Source organism: Sceloporus occidentalis, unplaced genomic scaffold (assembly GCF_023333645.1).
Source record: "Sceloporus occidentalis isolate IW3139 unplaced genomic scaffold, rSceOcc1.0.p SCAF_18, whole genome shotgun sequence".
Lineage (NCBI taxonomy): Eukaryota > Metazoa > Chordata > Lepidosauria > Squamata > Phrynosomatidae > Sceloporus > Sceloporus occidentalis.
Genome location: NW_028316998.1, coordinates 8910010 through 8930408, shown reverse-complemented (window position 1 = coordinate 8930408; position 20399 = coordinate 8910010). Strand labels below are relative to the sequence as shown.

The 20399-nt window shown below is 38.0% G+C and overlaps 1 protein-coding gene across 1 annotated transcript in view; it reads right to left on the bottom strand.

Moving 5' to 3' along the window:
• The window catches only part of LOC149302580 (tomoregulin-1-like), an 80577-nt gene that overhangs the window by 33747 nt on the left and 26431 nt on the right, over positions 1-20399 (bottom strand). Inside the window, exons 2-3 of the mRNA XM_089482288.1 lie at positions 11084-11196; positions 9347-9476 (exon numbers count right to left, since the gene is read on the bottom strand). Of these exons, the coding sequence (XP_089338414.1) occupies positions 9347-9476; positions 11084-11196 (243 nt within the window). The remainder of the gene's footprint in view (positions 1-9346; positions 9477-11083; positions 11197-20399) is intronic.

The window sequence follows — 20399 nt, the reverse complement described above, 5'->3', positions numbered from 1 at the left end:
CTATGGTGACTGAGAAACACCAGCGCTTTAGCAGCATTGATTTAGCATCTACCTCTAGGGTTTTGTAGACATCATAGAAAAAATAGAATAATGAGATGTACTCAAACCTAATAAACCCAACCGTTTAACTGTAAGGCTTATATTAAACTTTTTGCTACACAAGCATGCTTTTTCCCCCCATTAATTAATATGATTAATTTTCTATGCCAGGTAATATACAGCAGGATGAGATAAATGCCCCAGTACATGTCGCCTGTCTAACCCAGGAAGAAGTGCAGTGCCGCCTAAAAAAAATCAAAATATACAAATCACCAGGTCCAGATGGCATTCACCCCCGCGTTCTAAGGGAGTTAAGTAATGTAATAGACAGACCCCTATTTCTAATATTCAAGGACTCTATAGTGACAGGGTCTGTTCCCCAGGACTGGCGCATAGCAAATGTTGTGCCAATATTCAAAAAGGGGACAAAAAGTGACCCGGGGAATTATAGGCCTGTTAGTTTAACTTCTGTTGTGTGTAAACTGTTTGAGGGTTTCCTAAGAGATGCTATTTTGGAGTATCTCAATGAAAATAAGTGTATGACTCCATATCAGCATGGGTTTACAAGGGATCGGTCCTGTCAAACTAACCTGATCAGCTTTTATGAGGAGGTGAGCTCAAGACTGGATCGGGGTGAATCGCTGGATGTCGTATATCTTGATTTTTCCAAAGCATTTGATACGGTGCCACATAAAAGGCTCGTACATAAAATGAGAATGCTTGGGCTGGGGGAGAATGTGTGTATGTGGGTAAGTAACTGGCTCAGTGATAGGAAACAGAGGGTGGTTATTAATGGTACATACTCTGAGTGGGTGACTGTTGCTAGTGGGGTACCACAGGGGTCAGTTTTGGGTCCTATTCTTTTTAATATATTTATTAATGACCTTGTAGAGGGATTGCATAGTAAAGTATCAATCTTTGCAGACGATACTAAGCTCTGTAACGTGGTTAACACAATAGAGGACAGCGCACGATTACAAATGGATCTGCATAGGTTGGAGGCTTGGGCTGGGATGTGGCAGATGAGGTTCAACACAGATAAATGTAAGGTTATGCACATGGGGAAGAAAAATCCAGGCTGGGAATATGTATTAAATGGGAAAACACTGGGGACGACTGACATGGAAAAGGACTTAGGAGTTTTAGTTAACAGTAAATTTACCTGTAGCGACCAGTGTCAGGCAGCTGCTGCTAAGGCAAATAAAATCATGGGGTGCATCAAAAGGGGCATAGATGCCCACGACAAGGAAATAATTCTACCCCTGTACAAGTCACTAGTCAGACCACACATGGAATACTGTGTACAGTACTGGGCACCAGTGTACAAGAAAGATATAGTGGAGCTGGAGAGGGTTCAAAGACGGGCAACCAGAGTAATAAGGGGAATGGGAGGACTACAGTACCCAGAAAGATTATCAGAATTGGGGTTATTTAGTTTGGAAAAAAGACGGCTTAGGGGGGACTTAATAACTATGTATAAATATATAAGGGGACAGTACAGAGATCACTCCCAGGACCTATTTATACCCAGGACTGTATCTATAACAAGGGGACATCCTCTACGGCTGGAGGAAAGAAGGTTTCTACACCAGCACAGACGGGGGTTCTTTACAGTAAGAGCGGTGAGATTATGGAACTCTCTGCCAGAGGAAGTGGTGATGGTAAACTCAATAAAAGAGTTCAAAAGGAGCCTGGACGTGTTTCTTGAAAGCAATAATATTACAAGTTATGGATATTAGATTAATAGGGACAGAACGTTGATCCAGGGATTTATTCTGATTGCCATATTTGGAGTCGGGAAGGAATTTTCCCCCTGGTATGGGGCAATTGGCATCTGCTTCATAAGGGTTTTTTGCCTTCCTCTGGATCAACACAGTAGGGACACAATATGTATATAGGTTGAACTTGATGGACTTTGGTCTTTTTTCAACCTTATGAACTATGATTGTATTGGTTTCTAAAGCTGCTTATCTAGACAAACGGAATGCAAGTTCATGCAGTTTCTTCTGTATTTTACTGGCCACATGCCATACCGGTAGATGGTGGTTATTGCTTAATCACCTCAGTGGCATTATGAATTGCTAATAACAAATGTTTAGTGGGAAACATCTCCAATTTTGATCTGTTTGCTGAACTGTGAAAAAGAAGAATGCAAGAAACAGCCTAAAATAATAAAAGAATACAATACTGTACTGTAATATTTAAAAATGTACTGTAATATAATACAGGAACTTTGAAATGATACATAATAAGTAGGTAGATAACTTGTAAGCATAAGACTAAATGAGACTGATCCCTAGTGTCTCTATGGGCAGCTTGAGTAAAAAAAAACCCACTTGAAACTCATCAGCTTTAGTTTTACAAGAGACAATATTTTCTACGGATTTAATAGCCCAACAAAAATGTATCAGGTTGTTTCAACTGCAAAAGGTTGATGGTGCAGGGGAATGTAAAAAAAAGACTTATGTCCTGATAAAATATTTTGGACAACTACCATTTAGACGACTTGGAATAGCAAGCATTACTACTGAAGAATATAGTCACATAAAAGGCAAGTCAATGGAGGTGCATCAGGCACCCGAAAAGTAAGGGTTGGCATCAATTACCCAAAAGGCAAGCCGGGGGAACTGCCTCAGGCTCCCAAAAGGCAACCTGAGGGAACTGCATCAGGTACCCAAAAGGCAAGCTGAAGGAACTGCATCAGGTACCCAAAAGGCAAGCTGAGGGAACTGTATCAGGCACCCAAAAGGCAACCCAAGGGAAGTGCATCAGGCACCCAAAAGGCAAGTCAAGGGAACTGCATCAGGCACCCAGAAGGCAAGTCAAGGGAACTGCATCAGGCACCCAGAAGGCAAGTCAAGGGAACTGCATCAGGCACCCAGAAGGCAAGTCAAGGGAACTGCATCAGGCACCCAGAAGGCAAGTCAAGGGAACTGCATCAGGCACCCAGAAGGCAAGTCAAGGGAACTGCATCAGGCACCCAGAAGGCAAGTCAAGGGAACTGCATCAGGCACCCAGAAGGCAAGTCAAGGGAACTGCATCAGGCAACCAAAAGCCAACCCAAGGGAACTGCATCAGGTGCCCAAAAGGCAAGCCAAGGGAACTGCATCGGGTGCCCAAAAGGCAAGCCAAGGGAACCGCATCAGGTGCCAAAAAGGCAGGCCAAGGGAACTGAATGTATGACTCTGCTACACTTTCTAATACTACACTACTACTACACTACTATACTACTACTGAGTGACACAAATGTATATATTTTACAATGGCATCTTTGTATCAAATATATGGATTAATTACAAATTTATGAAAACGCCATCTAAACAAGTGGTACATGTAAGTGAAACACTACTTGTTTAGAGATCGAATGGGGATCAACAAAGTGTTTCTTTAAAGCACCAAGATCTATTAGACCCGTCTATGATATATTTGGTAAATGCATTTCTTCTTTTAATCTACATATTTTGTTGTATTGTATTGTTGTAACCATTGTATTCTACCAAACAGGGACTTGCAATGTCTAATTTGTTAGCAGCAGTACAGCGTAATCATATGAAACTGTAATAAGCCATGTTTGCCAAAGTCCTGGGACCAGGTCCAACTAGACTTTTTTAATTTCCCTTATTCTCAAAGAACATATGAAAAATAGGCCCAGTGGGTTAAAAAGCTTTGTGCTTCATTTATCAAGAACTGTTATACACTCATAAACAGAAGCCAATTTTCTAATTATCCTTGTTAATTTCCAAACAACCGTGTGGTATATCATCCCAACGTTACATATTGCATAGATTTAACCAACACGTCTTAAAGGCCTTTCTGATATATTGTTCCATTGGAGTGTGGGGATGGCTATGTTGCATTTTACATATAAAACCATCAAATTAACATATTACCAAATTATCACATATCCATCACAAGACAAGTCAGAGGAAAAGTATTTACGTCTGGCTGAGACAGAAGGAAGTTTGTCTGGTTTCATGTAGTTAATGAAATTGCGAATGCTTGCCCATTTAACTGCACATGTATGGGGGGATTCTATAGTCAGCACCTCCAAGATGCATAGTTTACTTAATGGGATTATACCTTGAGACATTTCTCTTATTAATGCATTGCACAAAATCTTGCAAGAGTAGATCCCACATTTGGGTCACCATATCCCTTACGAAAAAATTACTGCAGTTTTTCTGAAGTAATACTGCAGTTTTTTGGACATGAAAAAACTGCAATACTGCACTTTTACTGCAGTATTACTGCACGTTTACTGCACATTTACTGCATTTGTACTTCACTGTACTGCAGTTTCACTGCAGTTATTTTTGTACGGAAGTACAAATGCAATAAAGCTGCAGTACATTGAAGTACAACTGTAGGTTTGCAATATAAAAAAAAAAGTGCAGTAAATGTGCAGCAATACTGCAGTACAACTGCAGTACAGTGAAGTACAAATGCAGTAAAACTGCAGTAAATGTACAGTAATACTGCAGTAAAAGTGCAGTATTCCAGTTTTTTCATGTCCAAAAAACTGCAGTATTACTTCAGAAAAACTGCAGTAATTTTTTCGTAAGGGCATAATTGGATTCATTGCCAACTAACAGCAAACTTTTAGCTTATTAAGTAAACCCTTTGTGTTGTATGTGGTCACCAATACAATGCAAGAAACAAATGAGACCATGAAGACCTTACAATGCTGTGCATTTCAATTATCCTTGGCCTTTTTTTAATTGGGATACTTCTCCAACAATTTCTACCACAATGGATGGCTTTCCTGTCCCAATTCCATAGGCAATGAGAGGCATGTTTTCATTTATTTCATGCATTCACTTGGCTATGCCAATAGTTTTTTCAAGGGATTGGAATTATCAATTCACTGTTACACTTTTCTATGTTAAAGGTGCTGTCCCATCGCTGTCTCTTTTGTATACTAAGCAGCTAAATCTTATTAGATCTGTCATTTTAACAAAACATTTTAAGAGATGTACGTTTATCATGACACATATACCCTGCATTTGTTTCTTTGTCCCTCTTTGCTGACCTTCCGAATTGCTGGTAGGTATTGTCTGAAATGTTAAAATAAGCATTTCTTCAAACCTGACGCAACATGCATTGCATCTCTTGCTGAAACATCAATGGACTTAGAACCAAACTCATGCCTTTCATAACCCATCAGTATTTTTCTGTTACCGTGTATTTTCCTCTGTCCTTGGGATAATTGTTTTCGTCCAACTTTCTCCAGATGCAGCTAATCTTTAAACAAGGGAGCCATGTTAGGAATACCAATGTACCTAATCACAGGCCAACTCTTTAATGTTCTTTATTGGAAAGTAGACTGCAGTAAAGCCACTCTGTTCAGCTCATCTGACCTCTATAAAGATTTTTTCATTCTCTTCATCACCAGATATTGTTTTGTGAGTGATTTATAACAAAATTTAGCTTAGTGCAAAAATAAACCTAGCTTAATGCAATGTGCAGGCTGTTCTGGCTAATTCCCATACTGTTTCTCAGACAAACATTCTATGAACGCTTTCAAGCATAAACCCCAATAAACTCAGTGTTTTAAAACACTATTCCACATCACAATAAAAATAGTGTCGTAATCAGTGCATAGAATGTAGCTGTTAAATGTTTAATCAATGGGTCTAAGCAAAACTGCATTAGACATGAGAGACCGTTAACATTGTGTTTACATGTCTACTTCCTGTTTCTTGAAATGCGTCTCCCATATTGCATCACATCCTTCTTACTGTTAAAAGTATTCCAAGCAAACTATATTTTATAAATGGTGCAGAACGCAAGAAAGAGTATTTGGGTTCTCACAAAACCCCCATATGCCCATAACATAATTAGCATCACAGAGCTTCGTGTTAGAATTATGAGAGAAGAGCAGGTGTTTAATGCCACCTTCAAGTCGTTAACGGACAATTAGTGTAATATTTACCTCAGTTTTTACTCATTTCATAACAAAGAATTGGATGTAGCAGAATGCGTGTCTTATTTAATTAGGATAATGTAATTTGATGCAAGTGTAATATCTCAAAATCAATTTAGATTACATTTTCAATCCAGTCTGAAAAAAACATTTGACTTCATAAACCTAGTAAAAACATTATTTTAAACCTTTTTTTAATATGAGCAAGATAATGTTTTTATGAAAACAGGTTTCAAGTTGATATATTGTTTTTCAAGTATATATATATATATATATATATATATATATATATATATATATATATATATTAGACTTGGGCACCAGGGGGCTCTTAGTGTTCGTCTTCGTGCTCGTCTTCGGCAAAAAAAAAAACTTCGTATTCCGCGAATATTCGCCTGGTCCCGTCTTCTCTTTGGGCGAATATTCGCGGACATTCTTCGTGTTCGGGTTTTCTTCGTTTTCCCTGGTTAAGGGGTTAAAACGGGGTTAAAGCCGCTCTGGCGCCAGGAGTTTAAATGTCCGTATGAACAACTCTATTGGTCGTCAGCAGGGGGCTCGTCTGCCATTGGTTGATGGCAGACGAGCCCCCTGCTGGCGACCAATAGGGTCGCTCGTACAGACTGGTGCCGTAATTGTCCGGCAGATCCCGCTGGTCTCCCTGTTCTATCATTTATTAACTGATAGAACAGGGAGACCAGTGGGATCTGCCGGGTAAGTTGCAGCATTGGGATTTTAAAAGTCTGTACGAGCGACTCTGTTGGTCGCTCGTACAGACTTTTAGGGTCCTGGTGCTGTAACTTACCCGGCACATCCCACTGGTCTCCCTGTTCTATCAGTTAAATGTCCGTACGAGCGACCAATAAAGTCGTTCGGACATTTAACTGATAGAACAGGGAGACCAGTGGGATGTGCCGGGTAAGTTGCAGCATTGGGGTTTTAAAAGTCTGCACGAGCCACTCTGTTGGTCGCTCGTGCAGACTTTTAAAACCCCAATGCTGCAACTTACCCGGCACATCCCACTGGTCTCCCTCCCTGTTCAATTAATTAAATGTCCATACGAGCAAACAATAAAGTTGCTCGTATGGACATGTAACTAATGGAACAGGGAGGGAGACCAGTGGCATCGGCAGGGTAAGTTGCAGCATTGAGGTTTTAAAACCCCAATGCTGCAACTTGCCCTGCAGATGCCACTGGTCTTTAACTAATTGAACAGGGAGGGAGACCAGTGGCATCTGCAGGGTAAGTTGCAGCATTGGGGTTTTAAAACCCCAATGCTGCAACTTACCCGGCACATCCCACTGGTCTCCCTCCCTGTTTAATTAATTAAATGTCCGTACGAGCGAACAATAAAGTCGCTCGTACGGACATTTAACTAATTGAACAGGGAGGGAGATCAGTGGCATCGGCAGGGTAAGTTGCAGCATTGGGGTTTTAAAACCTCAATGCTGCAACTTACCCGGCAGATCCCACTGGTCTCTCTCCCTGTTCAATTAGTTAGGGGTTAACTTAGTTTTTTAAAGGGTTAAGGGGCCGTGCAAGTGAATCTATTGGTCGCTTGCACGGCCCTTTAACCTATGGATTTCCGCTCCCGTTAACTCCTTCGATGCTGTGTTAGATAACGCTGTGTGTTAGATATCGAAGGGCTTAACAGGAGCGGAAATCCATAGGTTCGCTGTCAGGGGTTACAAAGACCGTGCGAGTGAGCCTATTGGTCACCTGCAGGGTCTTCCAATTGGTTGATGCCAGAGGAGGTCCCTGTAGGCGACCAATAGGCTCATTCGCACTGCCCTGTAACCCGTGATGGCGAACCTGCGGATTTCCACTTCCGGGAACTGCCGCAAAGCCGCGAAGACAAGGTAAGTTAGAAGAGGGGGGGAGAATGGTAGACGAAGACAATCACGAAGATCTTCGTGGTGTGTGTCTTCGTCTTCGCCTACGTTTTACCGCCGCCGTCTTCTCTTCGGCGTGTCTTCGGAACGAACACGAAAATGCACTCTTCGTGTTCGTTTCCATGTTCGCCCGCAGACGAATGCACAAGTCTAATATATATATATATATATATACCGTATATATTGTGTACATTACAAAAAACAATACTGGGTACAGGGTACAGTATCTATACAAAAAAGGTGCAGATAGTAACTAATAATATTTCATCCAAAGTAACTTTTTACAAGATGTTCAACAAAACGGTGGGAAATAAATATTAAAATTCATTCTAGCTCCAAAGTCTACTAGTGAGCCTATATGGCTGTTATAAGAAGAAAAGCAGGGCTCGGTCAAGCCATACAGTAATGCAGTGTTATCCTATGGTTTTGTGTTAATTATTAATTAATTCAGTACCCCTTATCTAAGGCTCTGCGCTTATTGCCCATTCAGTACTCATAACATACTAGTTAGCATACATTACTCCATTCAGTATTCTTAATGTACTTCTCAGCATGAATCACCCTTTCAATGCCTAGCATGAATTACCGTTTACGTACATAGCATTCACCTAGAGTTTATCTAATGCTTAGCATGCTTTAGCCATTTAGTACCTTGCATGAAATGTAATTCTTGGCATGCATCACATATTCCGTAACTAGCATTAATTTAGTGCTTAGCATGCATTACCCTATTCAATAACTGGTATTAATCTTCTAGACTGTAAACTTGCAATCAGGGCTTTAGTTAACTAATCTGTCTAGTCTGTCTAGTCTAGTTTTGTCAAACCCTTTGAACATATGTACTGTAGGAAGGGCTGAGTAACTTGTTGGCGCTATATAAAAACAACAATAATAATCATAATAATAATAATATTATAATTATAATACTTAGTATGCATTACAAATGCAGTGTTCTTAGTCTAATTCTGTCTATTTGTTATCTAATCCATTTAATTAACGTGGCAGTTTTACTATCACATAGACATTTATTTCCCCTAACAGTAATGTAATGTAAGAAAGTTTTACTTTACTGAAAGGGGTTGTAGATAAATGGAACAGGCTCCCATCAGAAAGGATAGAGAATGAATTTAAACATGCATGGAATAGGCATATGGTTATCCGGAATGGAAGACAAGACCAAGGCCAATTAAGGTTTGAGTTTGAGTTACAGCAAGAAGAATGGACAGACTGGATTGGCAAAATTCTGATTGGCAAGGTTCTGAACTGCCATGAAATTCTGTTTCTAACTGAAGACTTAGTATTCATGCTCTGTCCAGTGGCCCTTATTTAATTTAGTATAATTGAGTACTCAAAATTCATGGCAGGTTTTGTCAATATAAGCCAATGCTTTTTTTTCAATAGCTGTGATTTATTTGACATGAAAGCCCTAATGCTTCTTGTTTTACATCCTAGAACTCAGATTCAAATGTAGGGTTCCTTATCTTAAAATTCTTACCAGAGAAGCAAGGTCCTCTTGCCACCACTGTTATATCCTTCTGCTGTTTACAGGCAGACAGCCTCAGAAAGCATTCATTTTGGTAAGTGTCTCCATTCGATCCACAAACTGGGACATAATTGGTCTGGCACTGAAAAGTGAATGTAGAAATCAATGATTGTCAAATCAGTAAGTAAAGGAGTTAAAATATATTTCTGCAATTTAGTGCTTGCTTGCTATCAGATAAGGTTGTTGCAGCTTGAAGATCGAGGAACCTCCATGTCCTTGTAAAAAATCCAATTTGGAGAACCGATACAATTTAAATGCAAATATCCCAATACTAGGTACATTATGTTCTAGCGTCAGTAAAGTGTTATGTGGGCTTTAAATGCATGGTCATTTCTAGCACCAACACTTAAAAAGTTCTATATTCCAAGCCACAGAACTTGCCACCTACCAGCTGGTGTTGCACACCTCCCATTATCCTTTGCTAGCAGTACTGGGCATACTGGGGAACACTGGTGGTGCACAGATTACAAATGACCACCTCTAAATTTTATGTAAAGGAATAGTCACCTCCAAGTTTGGTGATTGACATTTGAATAAATATCCAATAGGCATCTCTTACTTCCACAAGCCTTGCAAGGACACTGGTGTTTGGGTATGGAAATTTCAATTTCCCTTTCTCCATATGGAGAATGGACCATAGTTGGTATAGCGAAAACTAGAAGGAGTGTGATGGTAGCTACTTAGTCTTGGGTCACAGTGCTTGCACACCCACAGGCACAGGGATTGTTCATTCACATGCTCCCAGTGCTTTCCACCTTGTGACCAGGTCCAGCAATGCACTGATCCAGAAGTCTGCTAAACCGGTTGGAGTTGAGGTTGTCCTATCAGTCATTTTTTTGTGGGACGCATTTAATTTTTAGCTGTTAATGACCACCACCTATAAAGCGCTTCCTTGCATGATAGGAGGTTATAAACTTTGTAATTGATTCCCATCTGTAAGTTTATATATGCCAAATAGGGTAGTTACATTTCTGGTAAAATAAAGTGAAATAATCTAAAAATTTTTCCATCTGTTCTGTTGTTGTATTGCTCAGTGTCATAGAAGGTTAAGTTTATGCATAATTGTGATTCAGTGATCTCACTACATATACATTTAAGTCCGATGTGTTGCCTTTAATATTTTGCGTTGCTTAACAAAAAAGCTAATTAACATCTGATATAATCTCCATAGTATGGGATTTTCAGTTACTGTTGAGGTGTGTGCTGTGATTTAGTTGGATGTTTTAGCTCTGAGTGATTTCCCTTCTACTGAAGCAATAAATAACTATAATTATATGCACCTGCATAATTCTCAAAAAGACATCTGGACGGGTGAAAGGAAACAGAATAAGGAAAAAAGATAAGGATAATATAACCATGAATAATGTTATTTGGCAAAGCAAAAAGTTCAAAGCCTTTTGGTGAAATAAACAATAATAGCAATGCCACAAAATAGCTGATCCTGCTTAAATTTCTAAGCACAGGTCTAAGCCTATGCCTTTTTAATGAAATATAATGCCAGATATCTTTAATCAGGACAAGATTTATATAATAAAGCTAATTTACAGTAGGATCCTATTGCCACAGGAACTGAAAAAGCATCTTAAATTATTCTTAATTGTTTATATTTCAGTATAAAAAAATAAAATTAACGTCTGAGGTTTGTTTGCTTAACATGCTAGAACAATAATTAGCAGTGGTTAAATTTACCTGAAACTGGCAGGCACATTTCAGAACATCCCCATCTTCTTTGCACACTCCTCCATATTTACAGGTTGACTCGTCACAAACTCGACGGACGTCAGACTCTCTCATGTTCAGCTCTGTGGCATAAGAGATAATAGAAGCATGCTTTAATTAACGCAGAAGATACCAAATAGGATTGTGATCAAGCTATCTATTGACAGCTCAACATAGCTCCTGTCAACATATACCAACCCATCTTCTTCTTCTAAAGCATCATAATAAAAATCTAATAACCTGGGGTGCCCTACCATCAAATGTTCACTGACCTCCATTGCCCTAACATCTTTTTTATATTGTTTAAGTCTTCTGGTAGACAAAGTATGAAATACAAAACCATTTTTCTTTTTAGATGCATTAAAATAGGAAAACAATCTAAAACTGCATTATATGTAACCACGGTATAATAAACAGGTGTATTTGCAGTGCACTTCAAAGAAAAAAAAGGATTCCTTCTTCCATATGGTTTCTAACAACAGCTATAACTTGCAAAGTAATATTTGATACGACCATTAACATGTTACAACTATATAAAAATGTTTCATGTTTTTGTAAGCCCAAAATCCTCACTACTACATAAACTAAATTTTAACATCAATCAAATAAAGCTTATTTATACCTATCAGGAATGGGCCCATGAACAATTCCCCAGTTTATGAATGACATGACACGTGGAGGATATATACGCCCGGTGAGTCACTGTGTAAATGTGGCAAATAATATGTCACAGGCCACAGTGGTAGAAGAGATTGAAACTGCGGTGTAAATGCCTTGAGCAATTCAAGTCTGTATCAGGCTCATTCATTTTTCTGAATTTTGGGTTTCTACTGGGCTGGGGCATGACTATGTGTCTATGAAGCCAACATTGGTAAGCCTCAGTGCGTAGCTTGCATTGGGCTTTCTAAAAAGGCCATGTATGCCAAGACTTTTCACCAAATTCAGCTGGTGCGTCTATCAGGGTGGCATCGAGTAAATGGCAGCAGTAAAGCTACTTTGCTGCTCTGGTGCTCTGGTGGGACTTAGGAATACACCACACAGAGAATTAATTTTAGAAATGTAGGGGTCAAAATGTTCAGCTAGGCACGTCAGCCATCTGCCAGACATAACGATAGATCAACATAGCTCCTGTCAACATATCCTTAGATTCTCATGTAAGTAAACACCAAGGATTACTTTTACCTAGAGACCAATCATGTGACTAAGTCAGCCATTGATGCTTCAATGACAGCTGTGTTTCTGACCACCGCACAGTCACAGAGAAGACAAATTCTCTTTGTATTTTTTCTGCAATACTTAAGGCTTCTAATAAGGATGTACTGTTTACACCTCTGTTAAATTAACACCAAAGTGTTAAACACAGCTGTCTTATTAGAGCACGGGCAATAGTCTGAGGGCAATGCTCCTTCATAAACATGACCCCCTAACTCAATTACACTAATTAAATTAAGTCATTTAATATTGTTAAATGTCAGATATCTGCAAACTGCAGGAGTAAATTCTTGTTCCATGGTAATCCGATTGGGGCTGTAGCTATTAAATGATTTGTTTACCATGATTCCTTTGTAACTGAACCTATGGAGCTTTAGGGGATCTGGTTCAGACAGGCGGGTTTCCTTATACGTTCTGGCCTCCAACCTGTTGGTTTATAATATCCTCAGCAAATTGTAACACAAAAGATGACACACTAATTATAGGGATTACATTAAGATGCCTGGAGTTGTTGGGTATTCTCCTGAACCAACGCCTGGCATCAGGGAGTCTTTCCCAAAAACACAATCAACAAGCTACAATAAAATGGCTCTCTTGTGGGTGCAGTCAAGGATTGCTGTTCTAGTTGTCTCACACTGTCTTGTTTGTATGAGCAGGAATACTAGAAGTTAAATTACTGATACTGTGAAATGTTGCCAATAACGGTCACATACAAGGGCTTCAAAAATTGACCTGAATTATAAATACTCACACGATCTTTGACCCGAGAAACCTACTGTTGTTGCAATCAAAGCCTTGCATGAAATATAATCTAGCTCTGGAATTTCCAATTTCTTTAACTGCAGCTGGACAGGTTTTAAAGACAGGGGCTTGGAAATAGGGAGCAGATTTTTAAATGCTATTTTTTTCGGTGGCATAAACCGCGATTTATTTTTACTAGTCCCTTTCACTTTAAGAGATGCCTGTTTAGTTTCTTGACAGCTTCTTCTTGGTGACTTCAGTCAGACAGCACTTATGCACAGACGCTGGGTTTGCACATTTATGTTCTGCCAATGGGTTCTCTACATTCAAGACAGACAGTGCCACTGGCATGCTAGCTTACATTATGAAAACAAGAAGGGCAAGCAGCAGTACAAAATGTTTCCCACAGGAACACTCTTCCGAACGATTTAGGAATAAGTAACAGTTGCGTAAAACAAATATTGACTTTTTTTGACTTTCGATGGAGATTGATTCCTTCTGCTTAAACATTTATGATGGATGGCCATGGATTGCAAAAGGCATCTGAAATCACTAACATTGGCTACCAACTATATGAACAAAACATAATATGTGGAATTATTGTGGATACTATTTCTTTTATATACAAATCATAAAATAAATGAAATATTTAATGACTACATTTTGATTATTAATGTCACCACTGACACAACTGACTTATAGCTGATAATGTTTAAATATTTATCGGACAGACGGTCTAAATAAAAATGTAAAACTATGCCTGAGGAGATAAAATCTGTATATATAATGATGTAAGCCAATTTTATAAGGTTGCCGTCACTAGAAACCAGTTTAGGCAGAAGCCCATTAAGAAGGACGCCTACATTTTTTTTTGGCTTCAAGAGGATACACATGATGTCATAAGTAGACCTGCCAATACAAAGGAACACTTTATAGAACTCGGTTGCCTTTTCTATGATTTCTCCTAGAAAATTGGCTTTTTTGGAATTACTGGTGTTAACATGACTCTTCCTTGGAGTAATGTGCTTGGTACTTCTTGATCCATCTATCTACACGGTTTCATAGGTATAAGAATAAAAATAAGGAGAAGACCGTAAAATGAACTTCTGCTGTACTAACTATGATTTCATTTTAATGAGTGCCACCTGCACCACAAATTATTTTTACATTGTTTGGAGGCAGACATTTTTGAAGGGTTTGGTGAACAGATGTTGACAATACTTATCATCTACAATGACAAATGTGTTAAGATGTACCTTGAGTCTGAGCCCAATCATCTGCCAATTAAACCTGGCATATGATTTGGAGCACATTTGCTTATATGAAGGCAAAATCAGAGCATTAGCAAGTATTCAAATTATTATTTCACATGGAGATTATGCCACAACATGTGCTATTTAAACATAAAGCCAATTAAACTCACATCTGTTTTCTGTATCACCCATTACAATCACAGCAAGGTTTGAAAAGGAATGTACTAAATTACGAGATTTTTTACTTGTTTTAATGCGCATTTATAAAAGCAATCGCCTAAAATTAGGAATATTAGGTACAAATGACATTGCATGTATAATTGGTCTTATATGGAGACAAGAGACAGAGGGGTCTATACACTAAAGGGAGGGTTGACAAAAGAGTTTGCAGAGTTGTGTTTCAGCTCCTTGACTTTTAATTTTACATTGTACAGGGCTAGCTCAGTCCTTCATGATACGGAGGCCTGCCAGCATCGACCCTTCATAATAAATAGTGATATATATTTTTTTAATATTATAGTTTATTTGATAGTCCAAATGTTTTCTTATGTTGGTTCACCTTGAAAGCTCATCTACCGAGTGACAATACTAACGCCAAGGGAAAGTTCCCACTGCTTCGTTATACTGATGACGGGGAGCTGAATAACATATATTAAAAAATATATATATTTATGTCCCTTTTAAGGCTTCAAGCACTTTCTCATTAAACTCACATTAAGTGTATGGTATGACCTTACATCTATCATCAAGCTTATTGAGAACTTTCTTACAATTTGACTACTCTGAAGGCAGGATGTTTATTTCTCTCTTAACAGTCTTAAAATCAATGGCAAATTGCCATATTGCTACGGCTACTTAAATTACCTTATTTTGGCTGAAAGCTTTTTAAATCAGGTTTGTATACAACACGTCAAAAAAACATTTGTAAACATGAACCAAGCAAAGAAATAATAAAAGACGCCTGGAGAAATGTTTGCAAATTATGCTGAAAAAAGGTAACTTATATCTATATAACATAACGGCATTAAACATTTGATTCACTTTTACATCAAATACCTTTGGAATATATATAAATTGAATATAGGACAAGAGAAAGAGAGAACAATGTGTACACATTATCTGAAACATATGGTAAGTGTCGGGATTCAACAGCCATTAAAATAAATAAGAGTTTATATTATGTCAGGTTTATTTTTTTCCTTGCGTTTTAATTGGATCTGAAAGGCCACACGTTTTCAGGTTTTGCTCTGCTCAGCTTCCTAAAACCATTTCATGTTCCATGAAACTAAATAGCAACCACTGCCAGGTTTCCGTGACATTTCCCGTGGACGCACACTTTTCATCATTAACTCCGAAAAAATGTCCTTTGAGACAAAACAAAGTTACGACCCTGGTTAAATTTATACTTTTGCTCTTAAACAGCATGTGTGTGTTGACCCAGAACATATAAAATCATTGAAAAGAGCTAATTTTACAAAGCTAGCATTTAGCATTAGGCAATTCTAAACTAAATAAAGGATGCTGGAGGCTTTCGTGTTTCTCCATTTTTTCCTGTAGATGTGTCATGAGAAGGTGGCATGTGATTAAAATGAGAAATACATCTAAGAAGGGAATTATTCTTAGAACCAATGAAAAGCAGTGCTTCTAAACAAAATTATGCACAGTATATCATGTGGTTGACATTATTAGCAGAAAACAATACATGCATGAATCTAGAGAAATTCTTAGCCAGATTGATGTTGACATGAGATCCATCTGCAATTCAAAGGCTTATTCAAAATAATGATGAGGACAAATATCACTGTAAGACTCACTGTGATTGTGCACCAGTGCTATCATTTAGATTTCTATAAGGAGCTAAAAGACTCAAAGCCAGTAAATGCTTTAGAAGAAAGATTATATATATACAGATTCTGTAGATTCACTGGCCAATCCAAGTAAAGATGTCGTGTCCAGAACAGACACAGGCAATGGATCTATCAACAGTAATACTGAATACCCTCCACCGCTTCAGATGTCCAAATCGGGACCACATTGTTGGGGGTGAGGCTGAAGGTTGGGAGTGAAGGGACCCGAGGTGGGTAAGGACAGGTCTAAAGTCAGGACCACCAACCCACTTTACCCAAATTGACATTTCACAGAACTTAGATTAAATATTGCCTAGCTATCCTACTTGGCACAGCAATATACAAAAATGCATAGAAAAGGCCACTTCTATAACTAAAGCTAGTCATTTTCTAAGCTGGGTTCATATTTATATTAAAATTGTAGGACATCACAGCCAATTAGAGGGAGTTATATCCAATGGCCTTAAAATAAACTCCAGATCAGCTCTGGTGACACGTACTTATAGCCGAAGCACACATATAACAACTACATAGGGAAACATTATTGATTGAATGGTGCAGTTTCCTCTGGAGTAAAAATGGTTCTTGCCATTACCTATTCGTTAACATGTTACATTACAGGTATAAGCATATCTAATTACAGAGTGGCCTCTACTCTCCTGTGTATTACATCTGTATACAAGCATGTTTTTTAAAAAAAGGCATATTTAGCATACATGCATACCTCATTAATGCAGTAGTTATTGAATGTCTGTCTTAATAATAATAATATTAATAATAATAGTAATAATAATCTGCAGCATATAAGCTCCCAAATGTAAAAATAAACTGAACTACAAAAAATGCCCTATGACTCCTTTAATCATATAGGCAGGTTCTGTATGGACATTAATACAACAATGTACAGTTTGAACAGATAAAAAAACCACAGGCCCTCAGGCAGATTTCTGTATATGATCTCTCAGTGTATACTGACCAACCTAATACATCCAATTTCTAAATTTTTACTTGTTTTGGTTATAAACCACTTCCTACTACTGATCTGAAGTCTGCTAACATACATATGCTCCTCAACTGGACCAACTTCAAACACTTCTAAAGAGTCACCTTTTCAAAGTCAATGTGATCGATGACTCAAGATGACTCTCAAAAATGCCAAGTTGCAATGGAAAACAATATCAAATTATCTTTTCACTGAAGAGTCGAGATAAGCCAAGTTGGCAGTAGAGTTTTTAACAGAATTGAAAAACAGGCTCTAACTTGACAAAGTCTACTTGACTTCCCAGTTGGAGGCAAAATGACCTCGAGCTGGTCAAATGGATTGATAACATTTGACAGCTATGGAGTGCAATTTGACACAACTCAATGGGAGAGCTTCTGAATTCAAATACAACCCACTCTTGATGGGATCTCAACTTTCAGAGTTTCCACTCGGAGTCAACTTTAGTGTTCCCTATTTTGTTGTATTAATTGGCAATTTCAAGAACTGCCAGCAAACAACTTGCTAGTTGCAAAATAATTTAAAATTTGATATCCATCAAGCAATTCTTGATCAAAAACCAGGCAGGCTATTCAGAATATGGCTTTTCAGCAGTGAAAGTCCTCTGAAGTTTGTATGATTAAAAAGCTAAAAATCAGCAAGTCTCACTCTGTCAAATCAATAAAAATCGTTTAAAAGTTAAAAAGTAAAAGAATGCTGGAGTCATTATTTCAGCTGACAAAAGGCAGACAAAGCAGCAGGGGAAGCCAGCAATGCCACTACGTGATGTGCTCAGTTTACCCAATGCTATATCCAGAACACCATAAATAATCTAGACAATACTGTAGCGCAATTCCTAAGTGAGCTAGATTCACTCTATGTTTTGTTTGATCTGGGAAATCAATGATTTACATCACAAAACTCAACCGGGAGATGTGAAATGTTTAGTTTGAAGGAAAAAGAGCTACACAGTATGCACTAGAAACGCTCTTATTTTAAATCCAGAGCCCATTCTGGATAAGGAGTCATGGGCTGGTGGAAGCATCTGGGGACATATGAAGGAGCATTCAAGCACATAAACAGATACATAGAATACTGTATTCAGCAATACTGGAGCTGTTTTTAACTAAACGTAGGATTAGGAACATCATTCCTAATACTGCTTAGTCCCAATTTGCTGGGACGCTTGTCATGTGACACAAAAGTAGGCCCTAATAGGTTGTTTCTCTGTTGTTTTAATGTGAGTAAATCTTCAAAGAAAATAACGAGATAAAAGATCTGCTAAAGTCTGTTTGCTTAACATACTAGAGAGTGCAACGCCACAAGGTGCTAATCCGGAGAAACAGTTAGATGTGCGGTATACGCAAGGAACGAGAAACGCAGCAGACTGAAAATAAAAGAAACATAACAAGTAACAGATGTAGAGGGAAAGGATTGGTCTGAAGATGGCATGTGGTTCGCTCAAACAGATGTCTTCCTGGTGGCGATGGCTATTTATTCAAAAATGTAACAAAAAACAAAGATAACTCCAGCTCACCATTTAGATGTTTTGCAGAGACGCTTCAAATTGCAGGGAGCACGGGATAGAAGGCTGAGCCATATCCTCGGTTAATCCAAATGACAGTTTAGATAGAAGATCTAATTAAATTTTGAATTTTTAACCCTTATTTGTGGAGCTGGATCTTCTATCTAAGCTATTTATACAAGATACACGCTATGTGTAAAACAGTCATGGTATATTTCTTGCCATGTCACATTTATTTAACATAACTTTTTAAAAGGTGACAATGCCATAGAAAGCAGCTATACAATTCATCCACAATCAGACACAATAAAATTACAGTTTGAATAAAAACATCTGAATAGTGACATTCATTAATTTGCTATTAATCATGTATTTGGATATACATAAAAAAAAGAATGCTATACTAAATAGCTTCATGAATAATTCAACAGCTAAGAGTGTTACAGAAAAAAGAATTAAAGGCACAGTACAGTTGTGGAATGATGACTGCCTATAATACTGCCTCTGCCAGTCCATCGTCTTCTTGGCATTCCATGTCCCATAATAATAATATGCTTCCCATAATATATACACCATGTTACTGGCATCATTGAGAAAAAAAAAAAAAACAAGTAAAATTTGTTCCCCTTGAAGTGCTTTTAGAAGTGTTTGATACACTTGCTAGACAAATTAATTTGGATCTTATATAGATTTTATTTGTTCAATTTGTTCAAGTACCCATTTGGGATATGCTGTAGCATCCAAACGGTACTTAAAGACACTGCACTTTATATGTATATGTTAAATATAACAAGCTTGGTTAACTGCCGTAACAGAATTGTCAATCAGAGTAAGGTCTTCAACAACATTTGTGGCTTTATTTGCAAATTGCCTTCACCAAAAAGTAGACTGTTGGCTGTTCTTTTGAAGTTGTTGGTGAGGCAGGTGTCACCATACATTAGCACTGCTTGAATACATTTTCAGGCAGCTTTATTAATTTAATATAAAATCTGCACAAATCTAGGCAAAATGCCCATCGATATTAAATACCACAAAGCCACAGCTACCATGCTCCCTGAATTTGAAAACATTATTCTTACTAACGTAATAAAAATAAAATGAAATATTTTCTTAAATAAAAATAAGTATTTAAATGAGGACTGGACCTCTTTCTAAGGTGCTATAACCTTTTTCATCCACTATGAAAATTATTTGAAACTGGTCTCTGTGGCATGCTATTCTGTTTACAGGCCAAGCAATGTTCCGTTGATCCCATTGGATGATAATGAGGGCCACTTGAACTTAAGTGCTCTCTCTCGAATGGCCAGCAAGCAATTAACGCTCTCATTCATTTTGTGCTTTTATATTAAGAGCATGAGCAACACCTTATTTGTAATGTGAGTTATTAATAGGTTAGTAATTAGCTGTTATGAAATGCTCTGCTGTCGGAGAATGTGCCATGATGTGTAAGGTCAATATTCTAAATAACTCATGAAACATAGACTACGCACATGGCGTTTCAGTATCTATAATTGTCATACTGCCCCAAGTGCTGCTTCAGCAACCACTTTATTTGCTTATGCTTTGTTATTGCCATAGGAGGGTGCAATACAAAGGGTTAAAACAAATTCTGACTAATTCAAAGATTATTCTCACACAAGATCTAATCAGATGATCACCGTGATGTATCACGCCAAGAAACAACTAAAATATGACAACTCAATCAATGACAGATATTACATATATAATG